The 14,272-nt window shown below is 19.1% G+C and overlaps 1 protein-coding gene across 3 annotated transcripts in view; it reads right to left on the bottom strand.

Annotated features, from left to right (window-relative positions):
* Positions 1-14,272, bottom strand: part of LOC102671463 (hexokinase type 2) — a 52,523-nt gene that overhangs the window by 35,756 nt on the left and 2,495 nt on the right. Inside the window, exon 1 of one of the 3 annotated variants that reach the window (XM_006624690.2) lies at positions 7,668-8,052. The exons of 1 other annotated variant lie outside the window; for it this stretch is intronic. In XM_006624690.2, coding sequence (XP_006624753.2) covers positions 7,668-7,874 — 207 coding nt within the window. In that variant the 5' untranslated portion in view covers positions 7,875-8,052. Of the gene's footprint in view, positions 1-7,667; positions 8,053-14,272 lie in introns of those variants that run through there. One more of the 3 variants, XM_006624687.2, reaches the window with a different exon arrangement.

The following is a 14,272-nucleotide window of genomic DNA, read 5'->3' as shown; positions in this document are numbered from 1 at the left end:
TTAATTTTTATATAAAATAAAAATTTTATATAAAATAAAAATTTGTTTTTGTAAATCTACTTTGATTTATCATTGCACAATATTTATTATTGACATATAATATAAAAATAAAGTATATAAATAAAGTTAACGATAAATTTGAAATAATCATTCGTTTCAATAAAATATTCTATCATAAATATTTTCTCTTACAAAAAAAATATTTTTCGATTTTATAATTAACTTCTATAACAATCAATTTTATGAATTCCATCTATTATATTCATCCTTTTTATGTTTTATATATTCTACATATTTTTGCATTTATATTCATATACTCGCTTGCATTTTTAAATGTTTTCAGATAAAAGTATCGTCATATTTTAATTTACAAGAAATTTTTTAAAAAAGCAATTTTCCTCATAACACGTATAGCTCTTAAATATTTTTTAACGATAGTTATTCTGTTTTTACGTCGCAAATATATTTTTTAATAATAGTAAAATAGTCGTAAGATAAAACGATTGTTTCGAACTCATTATGTAATCCTTTGTTCTCTATCAATAACATGAAAATGAAAATGAATTTTGAATAGTGAATTTGAAAGTATTTGATTTATAGAATAATATATGTTAGATTAGGAAAAATGAATAATATAAATCAATTTGATTTTTCTTTCAATAATTAATTGCTTGAAAGTTGTGCTTTAGAATTAAAAATTTATAAAACATTACGTTCCAGCGATAAGAATGAAAAATTACGTTTAAATATTAAATAATGTTTAAAACGATAAATGGAACAATGAAATTTAAAGATGCGGATCACACAATAATATATGTGTATTTTAAAATTTTTTCCTATTAAACATTTTAAAAATAATGATAAATGGCGATAAACTCTGAACGAATGACATAGGGAATAATTATGTTTTTTATATATTGTCGTCATAATTTTTTGCACTTCTGATGACAAACAAAACATAAAAAGCGAAAAAAAAAGTACTTTTAGATTTTAATAAGTAATAAATTTTAATAATTTATTGATAATATGGTTAATAATAATAGAATATATTATGATAATAAAACAATTCATGAATTAGTATATAAATAAATGATTTAATAATAAAGAATTTTAATAATTGCATTAAGAAAATGTAAGATATGATCAAAATTAGTAAGTATTGAAATATTAATATTAAAATAAAACATAAAGATATTTATATTTCTAAAATACATTCAATATAATATAAATCAGATTATTATTATATTTAATATCTTTTATATTACAATTGATGTTTTTCTTTTGTACTCCATTATCAGCTTAAAAACACAAAGTTTCAGAATTCTTTATAATAAAATTATAAAATGAATGATAAGTTATTTAAATTAAAATGCAATATAACTTTTTTTTTATTTTTTTTAATCATAAAATTAATAGTAATAAAAGATCAAATTTATTTTTATCAATTTTAGGAAAATTAAAAAAATTTTTTTTCACATAATATAAATAATAATTATTGAATTGATAAGTTAATTAGATTATTTCAATTTTTAACGAATTTTTCAAACGATAGATCCAAAATTTACGGTAAATCTTTTATTTTTTATCAAATTTATATTACATTACACTTTTAAAAAATCTATTCTAGAGATCAAAACAACGACAGAAGTTAATATATAAAAATTTTGATTAATATTTATTTATTAAATTGCAAACAATTTAAATTTGGATGAACAGAAATAGAAAGAAAATATAATAGTGTGATAAAGCAATCTTATTCTATCGCTTTGTCTAATGCATATAAATAAATTTCTTAATGAATAAATCTTAACTGATTTTTTTTGTATATTAATATTATTTCTTTGTTATTGCAGCCCTTCAAAGATGTCCCTTTATTCTAAATACAAATATATAAGTAATGTAATTAATAAATATAACAATAATTCTTCTTTTCTTTTCTTTTATTCAGAATCCTCACTTTAGTTATTAAAAAAATTAGAAATTAAAGAATATTTCTTTATAAAATTAACTCAAATCTTAACATAAATGAAATACTAATAATATTATTATTAGCTTATAATTTAATTTTTTTTTTTTTTGTAATTTATAATATAAGTGCTTGAGAAATAATATTCTCAAATCAATAAATAAATAGATTTTATCACTTCAATTTCTACAAACGAACGTTTTGTTTCAAGAATAAATAAATTCTTCGAATTCCAATAATTCTATAATCAATAATTCTATACAAGATTATCTTCAAAAAAAATTAAAATGTCTCATTCTCCATTTTTGTTTTTGAATTATATTATTATGATTAGAGCCAAATAAATTAAATAGAAACTTCTCTTATTTAGTGGGAACTAACTTAATATGTTTGAAATAATCAACATGACATAATTTCTAATTTATATACAACACATGATAAAATTTTTATCTTTATAACGTGACTAATTGCCACTGAACAAGGGAGTTTCATATTTTGCGATAATGAACGCATTTTCTTCTTCATCTACAAAATCCCTCATAATTGAGAGAGAAAATAAATACTATATTATTAAACAATAGAATTTAATTTAATTACTTTAAGTGTTGTGCACCGAGTTATTTGCATAATCTTTATTGTTGATAAGATATTCAAATTATAGACATTATTAGCAAACAAAGATATTCATTTTATTTTTTATCTTATATTTTTGAATAATAGTATGATAAAGTTGAGAAGAAATTAATTCTTAGATCAAATTAACGAAAAATTGAAATTAAAAGTGAAATAATTGAAGATAGAAATAATCATGATATAAATTATTTAAATAAAAAAAAAATTAAAAAGAAAAACAATTATAATAAATAAAGATAGAAATAAAAATTTAAAATAAAAATTTTGAAATATAAATTAATTATACATTAATAGAGAAATTAAAAATAGTTGGATTTTAAGATAAAAATATTTCTATCTCACTTTTTGATAAAAGATGCTTTTAAAAATTTTCAAAAAATAGTAAAATAAAAGATATAATGATAGATTCGTTTTTTTTTGTTTTTGTAATAATTTATGTAAATAAATGTGTATTATGTGTATTAAATGTAATAAATACAATAATAAATTTATATAAATAATATGTTAGAAAATATAAAAAAAGAGAAAAATTTGAAGAATTTGATTGAAAAAATCTCTAAAACTTGCAATGAAAATAGATTATTTTATAAATAATATAAGAAATGTCTATAACGATTAAAATATAAGTTTAAATTTACTATTCAAAAAAAAAAAAAAGTAATTTTAATGCTTTAAAAGCGTAAAATTTTCCTTCTATTAACAAATAATTTTTAAACATTAAACGATATAAAAATATTTACTTGTTCAGCTGTGTCCGCTTCAGCCATTTTCCTTATGAAGAATTAATAAATTTCTCTCATAAAAAACATTTTTTTCCCAAGAATTTCTTCAAAGAATTATTATCGCTAATATCACTTTAAAACCACAGCCATAAAGTATTTTTTATATTTTTATATTAAAAATTTGTCAAAAAAATATGGACTAATCGAAATCATGATATTATATGACTTATATAAATGAAGTTAACCACATATTATGATCATATAAAAAAATTTAACATCGAGTTATCGATTTCTTCAAAATCGATCTTTTCCTTAATATTTAATATTTCATTAAAAATTTACATTCTTGTTTTATATTTCATTATAATTCATTAAAATTCATTTATGATAATAATTTTTCTATTATTTGTGAAAAAAATTTTTAATTTTAAAATTAATCTAATTAAAAGTTATTTGAATTAATAACATAACCTTTACACTACTGTTCTTTTTTTTCTTTCTTCTTCTTTTTTAATAAAGAATTAAGAAATAAGTTAATTGATTGAAAGGAAGGATTGAAATTACTTAATTGCCTTTTTAGAGACTGCCGGTGCGCACATTTGCTCATCATTGTATTTTTTGCAACATGGTCTGCGAATGATCACGGTTACTGGCTGAAAATTCATAATAATATCTTTTATTCTCAATATTTCAACCTTTATAAAAATTTCTCGAATTGAAAAATCTTATGATTTACCCAGTTTTCTCCTGGAACGTATCCGTGCTCCATATTTTCAAAATTTTTAAAATAGAATTCTATTAATTTATCATTTTTGATGAAATGACATTCCTGAAAGAAACTGAAGTTCGTCGAAAAAGGCATAAACTATAGAACAAAATTAGATGTTATTGAAATAAATTTTTCATTTTATTCAAATAAGTATTGAAACAAAACTTTTTATTATTTATTTGCAGAATAAATTATTTAAAGTTTATTATTTGATTTATTATTTATTTGATATTATTATTTTATTTGATATTTAGCTAGTTATTTAATTTCATTATAAAGATGTAAAAATATGTATTTTTTCTTAAATAAAAATGATAAAATAGCTTTCTTATATAGAATTTTTATTTTTCTACTTTTATTTTATTTATTTAATATATTTCTATTCGTATTTTTCAATTTATGCATTACTTTATTTTTTGAAATAAAATGTCTATGAAGAATTTTATTATTTATTATAATATATTAATTTTTATCTGATAAATAGATAATCACATTTGAAAATAACTTATTTCTTAAATAATTAAAATTTATTAGCAAAAATTTTAAATAAATTTATTTTTTATTCGATTTGATCTAATCTTTTTTTCATTTATTATTATAATTTTCATTTAATGATAAAATTATAAAATTAATCTTATTTAAAGACATATGTTTTTTCATATGTTTGTAAAATTTTTTGTTAGGTATTAACTTATTTCTTTTTTATTAATGCATTAATCTTATGTTGTTATTTCATAAGAAGACAATTATCAATGATTATAAAAAAAGAGAAATCATTAATTCATTAAATTATTATTTCATTAAAATTTAATGAATTAATAAAATATATTCTTTATTTAATTCAAATAATAATAAATGTATAATATAAAATATATAAATTTTAAATTCCTAATTCTTTCAATTATTTTGATTTTTAGATTGATTTCTATTTTAATATATTTGCAAAATTATTAATCATAAATTAATAAATATTCGGCTAAAATAATGATTTGAAAAAAAAGTTGAAATTTTATTATATGATACGAGATAAGAATCATTAAAAGGATCATATTATTATGAATCGAGTTTTTTTCAGATTATTACTATTATAGATTTTATCATTTTTATCTTTTCAAAACAAGATTAAAATCAAGTTGCGCAGGTTTTGTAAATGAGCATAAATATTATATTATATGTTATCATATTGTTATTTTATGTATATTTAAATATACATATATATATTTATATTTAAAATATTTATAAGTGAATTTAGAAAATTATTAATTTATTAATTAATTAAATTATTTAATTATTAACTAAATTATTAATTACTAATTACTAATATCATAAAGAAAAATAAAGAAAAATATAAAATTATAAATCATTTGTATGAAATTCTTCAGTGAAATAAATTTTTAATAAATTATTGATAAAAAATATTATTGAAATTTTCTATTCTGAAAGAATGATCTTATGATCTTATAAATTTCAAAGATTTAAAGAGATAAAGATAAGAAACAGAAAATGCTGTATTGATAAATTATTATATCAATGCATGGAAATGCTTATATCTATTTGCGACGAGAATAAACTAGATTTGAACTACGTAACAATAATGCAATAATATAGTAGTAACTATAGTTCTACTGCCAATATTTTATTTTAATAAAGAGTTTCAAGGTTCACCGCATTAATTCTTCTCCTGTTATCACATGTTTTGGCACGATTTTTGACCAGTTTGACATTGCAAATTAATTCACAATAATCGAGCTACATTATCATAATATAATGTACATTTATCTAATCAATTGTTTTATAAATTTTCAAAAGTTTAAAATATAATATTGTTATAATTATTTAATTCTATCTACTTTGACTTGTTTTAATTTCATAATTTTAACTATTTCAACTATTTATTAATTATTTCATTAGTAATTTTAAAAAATCATTAATAAAAAATTCAACAGAATTTTTTATTATCAATGATAAAATATCATGATTTTTATATCAATGTTCAGTGTACCAATTACTTAAAATAATCTTTAGTTTTTTTTAATCTGATCTAATTTAATTATTCTATTTTTTTCAACTTTTAAAATATCAAAAACATTTAAATAATTTGATACACATATGTTATTTCTTCTATTTCATTTTCTAATTCCTAAAATCTAATCTATTTCAACTTTAAATATCTTAGAATAGATATTTTAGAATTCAATTTTGCAAGTGCATCTATAATTAGAATAATGATAGATGAAAAATTCGAAATTTCTGAACCATTTAATGTATCACATATTTAATATAATATGTATTATGATACTTTAATCCCATGTTTAATAGATTATAAGATAAAAATTAATTTAATCTATCTAATATTAAAATTAATAATAAAATCAAAATTTATAAACAGCTCTAAGTATTTATTTATGTATTTAATATAATATTTCATTCTATCTCTAAAATCAATTCTTAAATTAATTTTATTTTAGAAATATATGTCTACGTATATAATTTAAATCAAGTGATGACGAGATATATATCCGTCAAACACGAAATAGATGCATCTGCAAAATTGAATTAATTTATAACGAAATCATAATTCGTTTTTATAAAAAATCAATCATTTTTTCGTAAATTAAAATCGTATTAAATAAACTTAAAAAAAATCTACCAATTTATTTAAATTCTAAGTAACTACCAAATCAATATTAAAATCCAAAGTACATTAAATATTTGTAGAAATAAAATTCTACAATCAAAACACAAAGATAAGATCTGCAAAATTTATCTAATATTTATATAATATATTATAATGTTAATATAACATTTATTAATCTCAATTTTTATAATTATTAATTAAAATATATACAATAAATTTTTTACTAAATTTTTCTAAAATCATCGATAATTATTCTAATCTCTCTTTGATCAAAACAAAATATAGTACTATAGTAAGTATCATATACTGATCCATAAAAGTATTCGAATACTATTTTATAAGGAAATTCATTTAATGCAAAAATTCTAATCTTAATGAAACTTTCATATATAGAATATAATAGATTATACATAGAGAATTTTTTATATGAGAAATTTTCGAGGAATGAAATTAAGTTAGTTCTCTAAGTTATCATCATTTTTTCAATTTTTCAAATACAATTTCACCATTTTTTTACAATAAAAAACCTAATAAAAACTAAATTCTGAATTTTTTGATTAAAAATTTTATTCGATACCATTATAAAATCATATTATCATTATAAAATTAATTTAAAAAAAATTCATCGAAACTTTAAACATTGATTTTATTCCCTTAAAATAATATCTTAATGAAAAAGAAATTGCTGCACGTACAAATACCATATGCTTTGCATTGTAATCACGAAATTAAAAAATTAAAAAAATTGTTCATTAACATTTCATCAAAAAAAAAAAATAAATAAACAAGTGTTCGAATACTTTCATGAACCATATATCTCACAACCTCTCAATTTCCGATACATAAAAAACGAAAATCGATCTAACCTACTCGACACCAAAGTTTAACGAAACGACAAAAGTCAAAGTATCCAAACAAATTCCCGTATCGTGTACGTACATGTTTAATCCGTCTACGCTTGCACGACATAATCCACGTCACTAAAGTTCCCCCAACGATCACTTCCACGAATAAAAGGGTTACCTCGTCGGACACTTTAGTCACAGTGGATGGCTCCTCTTCGATCTGATCTTGTACCTGCGCGTGCGACTCCTTGCCATAGCATTTGCACATCCTGCTGAACAGCGATCTGTTTTTCGTCTTCATGTCGCCAACCTTGACCCAGTGTTCTAGTTTCAACTCTTAATGGAGATTTCAGTCTCAATTGGGATGACACCTGTTCCACCAGCTGGAAGTTATTGGACTGATCGTTCTTTGACGCGTGTTACGGCTATTATTAATTGTCTCACGACACATGGATCAGGTGAAAAACGCGACAGATAAGCGTATCAACGCTTGTATGGTCGAGACGTTTTTCTCCAGGGAAGGAAGGCGGCTGGATGCTATTGCGCTTGAGCGGAAACTCTTCATAGTCGAGACGCATCATCATTCGAAATTCGAACATTTTGACGATGACAAATTGACAATCTTTTTCACATTATTTTGACACGAAATCTTTATTTTATTTAAATTTAAATATAATAATTAAATATAATAAAACTCAAAGAATGATCATTCGAGATTTGAAAGTTTTGGGGGATACGATTTTTTGTTTATTTCTAAAGATACACAATCATCAGGAAATTTGAACATCTCGATGAAGGATGACAGATATCTTCTTATGGATAAGATTTTGACTGTGACACGAAGTTTTTATTTTTCTATTTTTTTATATATGTAATTTTTTAAACCTCATAGTTGTTCGAGATTTGAAAATTTTGAAAAATGATCATGATATGAAGTTTTTATTTTGATATTTCCTTTTTTTTGTGCATCAGAAAATTTGAATATCTTAAGATAACAGATCGATAATCTCTTTACATGAGATTTTGGCCGTGACACAAAGTCTATTTGTCTGAATTTTTTGATATGTAATTTTCTTTTATATGTAATTTTTCAAGGACTACCGTCAAGAAATTTGGAAGATGGATCGATTATAGATCTTTTTCATTTAGATGAGAAATTGATCATGACTTGAGTGATTTTATGTTTTTTTTATATTTCCAAAATACAATTCAAAACTCGAATATTTTTAATAACAAAGCAATAGTTTTTTATTGTTGAATATGAAGTTTTTTAAGTTTTTTGAAGTTTTTTATCATTTAGATAAAATTTTAATCATAACATATAATTTTACTTTTTATATTTTTTTATTTTTATATTTTATATATTTTTCAAAATGAATCGCCATTCGAAATTTCGAACATTCTAAAGAAATAGAAAAAAATAGATTGATAGTCTTTTATTATTTAAATAAATGATTTATATAAATATGATATATATAAAATCTTAATTTTTACATTTTTTTTAAAGTATAATCCAAAATCCAAAATATTTTTATAGGAAATGATTAAAATCAATTTTATATCGTAATTTTTATATTTTTATTTTTTGTAACATATTCAAAATTTGAATATTTTGACATGACAAATTAATAGTCTTTTATCATTAACCGAGAGTTTAATTCTGCATTTTTTAAATGAAATTAATCATAAAAATATCATGTAATTAATGGTATGATCAAATAAAAAATGATTTCATATCTGTATAAAAATAAATTAAAGAAAAAATAATACAATTTTTTTGTTTGAAATTTTGTTTTTAAGTAAATCAACTTTGAAAATTTGTCAAGTATAAGTAATTGACTATTTCTCAATTAAATACAAATAAATGCTAGATTAGATAAAAAATTATTCTACATACATTTAAAAAATAACTAACAAATTTTCAAACTAAATTTTTTTAAATAAAAAAGTTTTATTCTTATTTTATATGTTTATCTTTAAACTAATCTATTAATAATTATTTTATTCTTATATAATTAGAAATTTATTAATTTTATTTATACTTGAAAAAATTTCAAACTTTATTTACTTGAAAATGAAAACTTAAATTTGATATTCTTTTTTTAGATATTTTTCATTTTTGCAAATTCGTCTTCTTTGTACCATTATATCATTAAACACTCTACATTTTCATTTTTGTATTCTTTACATTTTTCAAAATTCATTTGAATTTCAAATATTTTGATAAGAGATAATAAGTCAATAGCTTTTTATTACACAAATAAAATTTTGATCTGATTTACAACTTTTATATTTTTCTTAAATATGCCATTTAAATTTCGAATATTTCAACCAATGATAGTCGTTATTTTTATTGTTTTTGAACGAAATGAATATTAAATCTTTTCTGACTTTAATTTTTTTATCTAGCGAAAATAATATTGTTTTTGCATAGATATAATTATTTATATCTTATATTATTTAAATTATATTAATTAAATTATATTAAATTATATTAATAATTTAAAATAAATAATAAAGAAAAAATTAGAAAGTTTTTAATTTCATTTAATTATTATCATATTTCATATAATAAAATGAATGACATTCAATAAATGATTTTGTATTGTATTTTAAAAATTATTCTGAAAAGAAAATTCCTAATTATTCAAATATTTTTTTAAATTTTAATATGAAAAAATAAAATTTGATTGATAAAAAATGTATGTGAGATTTATAAAATTTTTACTATGATCCTTAAAAATAGCTGTTATCATTCAATTATTAATAATAACACAATGTACAAATAAAGCTAATAATATTTTTATAAAATCATAAAAATTTTGATTGATTTTAAAATTTTAAAATAATTAGGAAATGAATTAATTGTTATATGGATTAATGGATTATTGGAATTGTATTACATTGGAATAAGGATCTACATACACACTACATGTGCGTTTTAATTTTTTTATTTAAAAAAAAATCTTTTAGAAATATATAATTGGAATAAATTTTTGCAAAAAAATTCTTTATAATAAGAAACATGATAATATATTACAAATAAGATAAATAATAAATGATAAAATTTTTTATAATATATATAACTTTATAAACTAATACGAATATATGATAAAATTTTTATCAACCAATGAAGATATTGAATTTTTATCAGTATGAAGACACAATGAAAAAAATTAAAGAAAATATTAAAGGAATTAAATAAAAAAATAGTCATAATTTATAATCAGCTTATGAAGACATAACAAAAAAGATAAGTAAATTATTAAACTCATTAAATAAAAATATAGAACAAAGAACAAAACTTTTATTTTAATTATTAGAAAAAGAAATTAGAATAAATTACTTTATCAAGTGCTATTCAAAATATGATATACTTGAAAATACGCATTGAAACAAGAACAATTTGGAAGACAAAAAGTTACGATTTATTCAAATTTTTAAAAGAAATCAAATAATTTAATAGAATATTATAAAATAAAAACACATAAAAAAATATCTCTTAAAGTATCACATGCGACGTTAAATTCAAATAAAATTCTAATAAAAAAAAGAAAAAGAAAAAAGAAAGAAAGAAAGAAAGAAAAGAAAAAATAAAAAATAAAAAACATAATCATCAGCATATCATAATATAATTAAAGATTAAATAATAAAATTTTTTTATTTCAAAACACATTATCAAAACACAAAAATAATAATATAATTAAAAAAAAATGTAGAAGAAGAAACAAAAATACTAAAAAACTAATGTCATCAAAGAGGAGTAGAATAAAAGAAAATAGAAAATGGAAAATAAAAGTAATCGTCATCAACATACGATGACACAACTAAAAGAACATAGACATAAAGTATAGACATAAAAATAATAATAAGAGAAGAGATAATATATAATATCACTATCATATTAGAATACCCATTAAAAAGAAATTTACGAAAAGAATTACTTAACTTGAAGTTTTTCTTAAATTATCACATGAAAATACAATGAAAAAGATATAGCATATAATTGTAGAAATAATAGTTTATAAAGTGATCACATGAAGATGGAATAAAAATATAAAGAAGTTAAATGTCAATACGATAATACGATTAGAAGAAGAAAATAAATAACGGGATTCTTCAACACGGTTGCACGAGGACACAAGAAGCGTAGATGATTTCGAAGGTTCTTATGGCCATGTCACATGTGACATACTAGCGCAATCATTAAGAATGTCGTTTTCACAGAGTACTAGTATCGTATAGAGCATGCGCGTTTGTTCGCCAATTTTCATTTCAGCTTACTGACCTGCATCCTCGATATTTTTCAATGAAGACTCGTCAACGAAATCTTATTGTGATAAACTTAATGGAATTGTTATTTGCGCCATCTACATCATGATTCTTATTTTTGAAAGAAGATTTACGATCGAGAAAATTTTTTTTTGAAATGTAATTTAGTTTTTCTATATAATAATTTTTTTAAGGAAATAATTTTTCAAGTATGATGAAATAAAGATAATAATTTTATTAATTTTTTACACAAAGTTTTATTAAAAAGAAATTATAATTAGAAATGTTTTTTCTTCATAAAGAATAAAATAATATCTGTTAATTTTTGAATAAAAAAGAAATAAATTTTATATTTAAAAATTACAATTAAAATGTTTTTTTAAAAATAAATATTATAATAATATCGACTTTCAATGATTTTAGAAGAAAATTTAAAAATGTTAATTTTAGAACTATAAATAATAAAAAATTTTTTCGATTAATGGTATTACTATATATAAGTATCAATAAATATTTTATAAAAAGTATATTATCTTATTAAGAAATTAAATTTTAAAAGAAATTTTATAATTATATATATATATATATATATATATATTATATTATAATTATATATAATTTTATAATAATAGATTTTATAATTATCAATTTTATTTTTTTCAAAAAATAGATAAATAATTCTAGTGATAAATTTTTATTTTTATCTTAATTTTTAATTCAATTAAATTAAAATTTAATATATTCAATGATATCAGAATTTTTTTTCTATAAATATAATATTTTAAATATTACATAAATTATTTAAATATTAATATATCAGTATCTCTCAAGACTATAATTTAAGTTAAACATTCAAGGATATATACCGTTACATATTATTTAAAGATAATATATTATCGCAAATTTCTGATTAAGTATTAATTTTTATCTTTATATTTAAATAATATTTTTTCTTTTCATTTTATTTAAATAAAATTATTCTATACATTTATTTATTATTTCATCAATTTCATCAATCAAATTAAATTAATAATTTTTATAGAATTAATATTAGAAACTTTTAAAAGTCTCCTAAGTTATTGTTTTTCATTATTGCCAAAGAATATGAACATTAATAAAATTTGTATTCATATTTAAAATAAAAAACAAAATATTTTCTCGTCAATTTGCGTCGTTATTTATATAATAATCAATTCTTTATGTGTGAATTATGTGAATACGTGTAAATTTACGTTATGTAAAAATTATGAATGAAAACTAAAAATTATTTTATTTGATCCCTATTTCATCCTTTCTTCATTACAATTACAAGAAGCTTAAAATAATAAAATAAAATTTATTATTTTTAGAATTCTTTCTGTTTCTTAAAAACTCAATTTCAGTAAAATTTTAAAATTAAATTCAAATTTATAAACAAAATTCTAACTTTAGTGAGATTTTAGATTTAGTAAAATTTAATTTTGTATCCAATTTTGTATCATCAAATTTCTTCTTAATTTTTAATAAAATTTGTTAACTCTAACTTTAATGAATGTTAATATTTAATGAATCTTTAAATCTAAAAATTTCAATTGTATAAATTTTATTTTTATAACAATATTTAATTTTAACTTCTAATTTTCCTTAGCTTTATTGAATCTTCAATTCTTTTTGATAAAATCTATATTTGATAAAATTTTTAATGAAATATTAATTTCAAACTTCTATTCAAAATTCTACATTGATTCTACATATAAATTTTGTATTTTTTATTTTAAAATTTAATATTAATTTAATTTATTATTAATTTATTATTATATTGACTTGTATTTTATTAAAACTTCATTTCATCACCAATTTCTTATTTTTAACAAAAATTCAATATTAAATCCAACATTTGTTTCAGTTACAATTTTAAATGAGAGTTATATAAATAAAAATTGAGTAATTTTTCAATATTTTATGATACAACACGTGTATCAATGAATAACTATTAAAAAACTCATAAGATGAAAAATTAAGTCGCAAATTTGTTATCGTGTCCTCATTCAAAATGGTCGTTGTCGCCAAAAGGGACGCGAGTTTGTTTCGTAATCGATAGCCTCCAACCGTGACACTCGCTCAATGTTGCGAGTTCAGTTGTTAAATCGTCATAATGATTTGTTTTTCATGCAACAAATTATTCTTTAATCTTTTCCCGAATTATAGGAATTGAATATTTCCTCTTTTTATTTGAATTAATTCAAATAAAAGTAAATAAATATGATTCAAAATAAGTTTAGTTATATAATTATTTGAAAATTTATTGAATTTTTAAATTTTTACATAAATTATTTTAATAATAACAATAATTTCATTGCATTTAGAAAACTATTTAAAAGATTAAAAATGAAAAATCCAAAAAGGATTGTTGCTTTCTTAATGTTCGTTTCTAATTATAAATCTTTA

The sequence above is a fragment of the Apis dorsata genome, unplaced genomic scaffold, assembly GCF_000469605.1.
Source record: "Apis dorsata unplaced genomic scaffold, Apis dorsata 1.3 scaffold_1093, whole genome shotgun sequence".
In the NCBI taxonomy this organism is placed as follows: Eukaryota; Metazoa; Arthropoda; class Insecta; order Hymenoptera; family Apidae; genus Apis; species Apis dorsata.
This window is presented reverse-complemented; position numbering and strand designations above follow the sequence as displayed.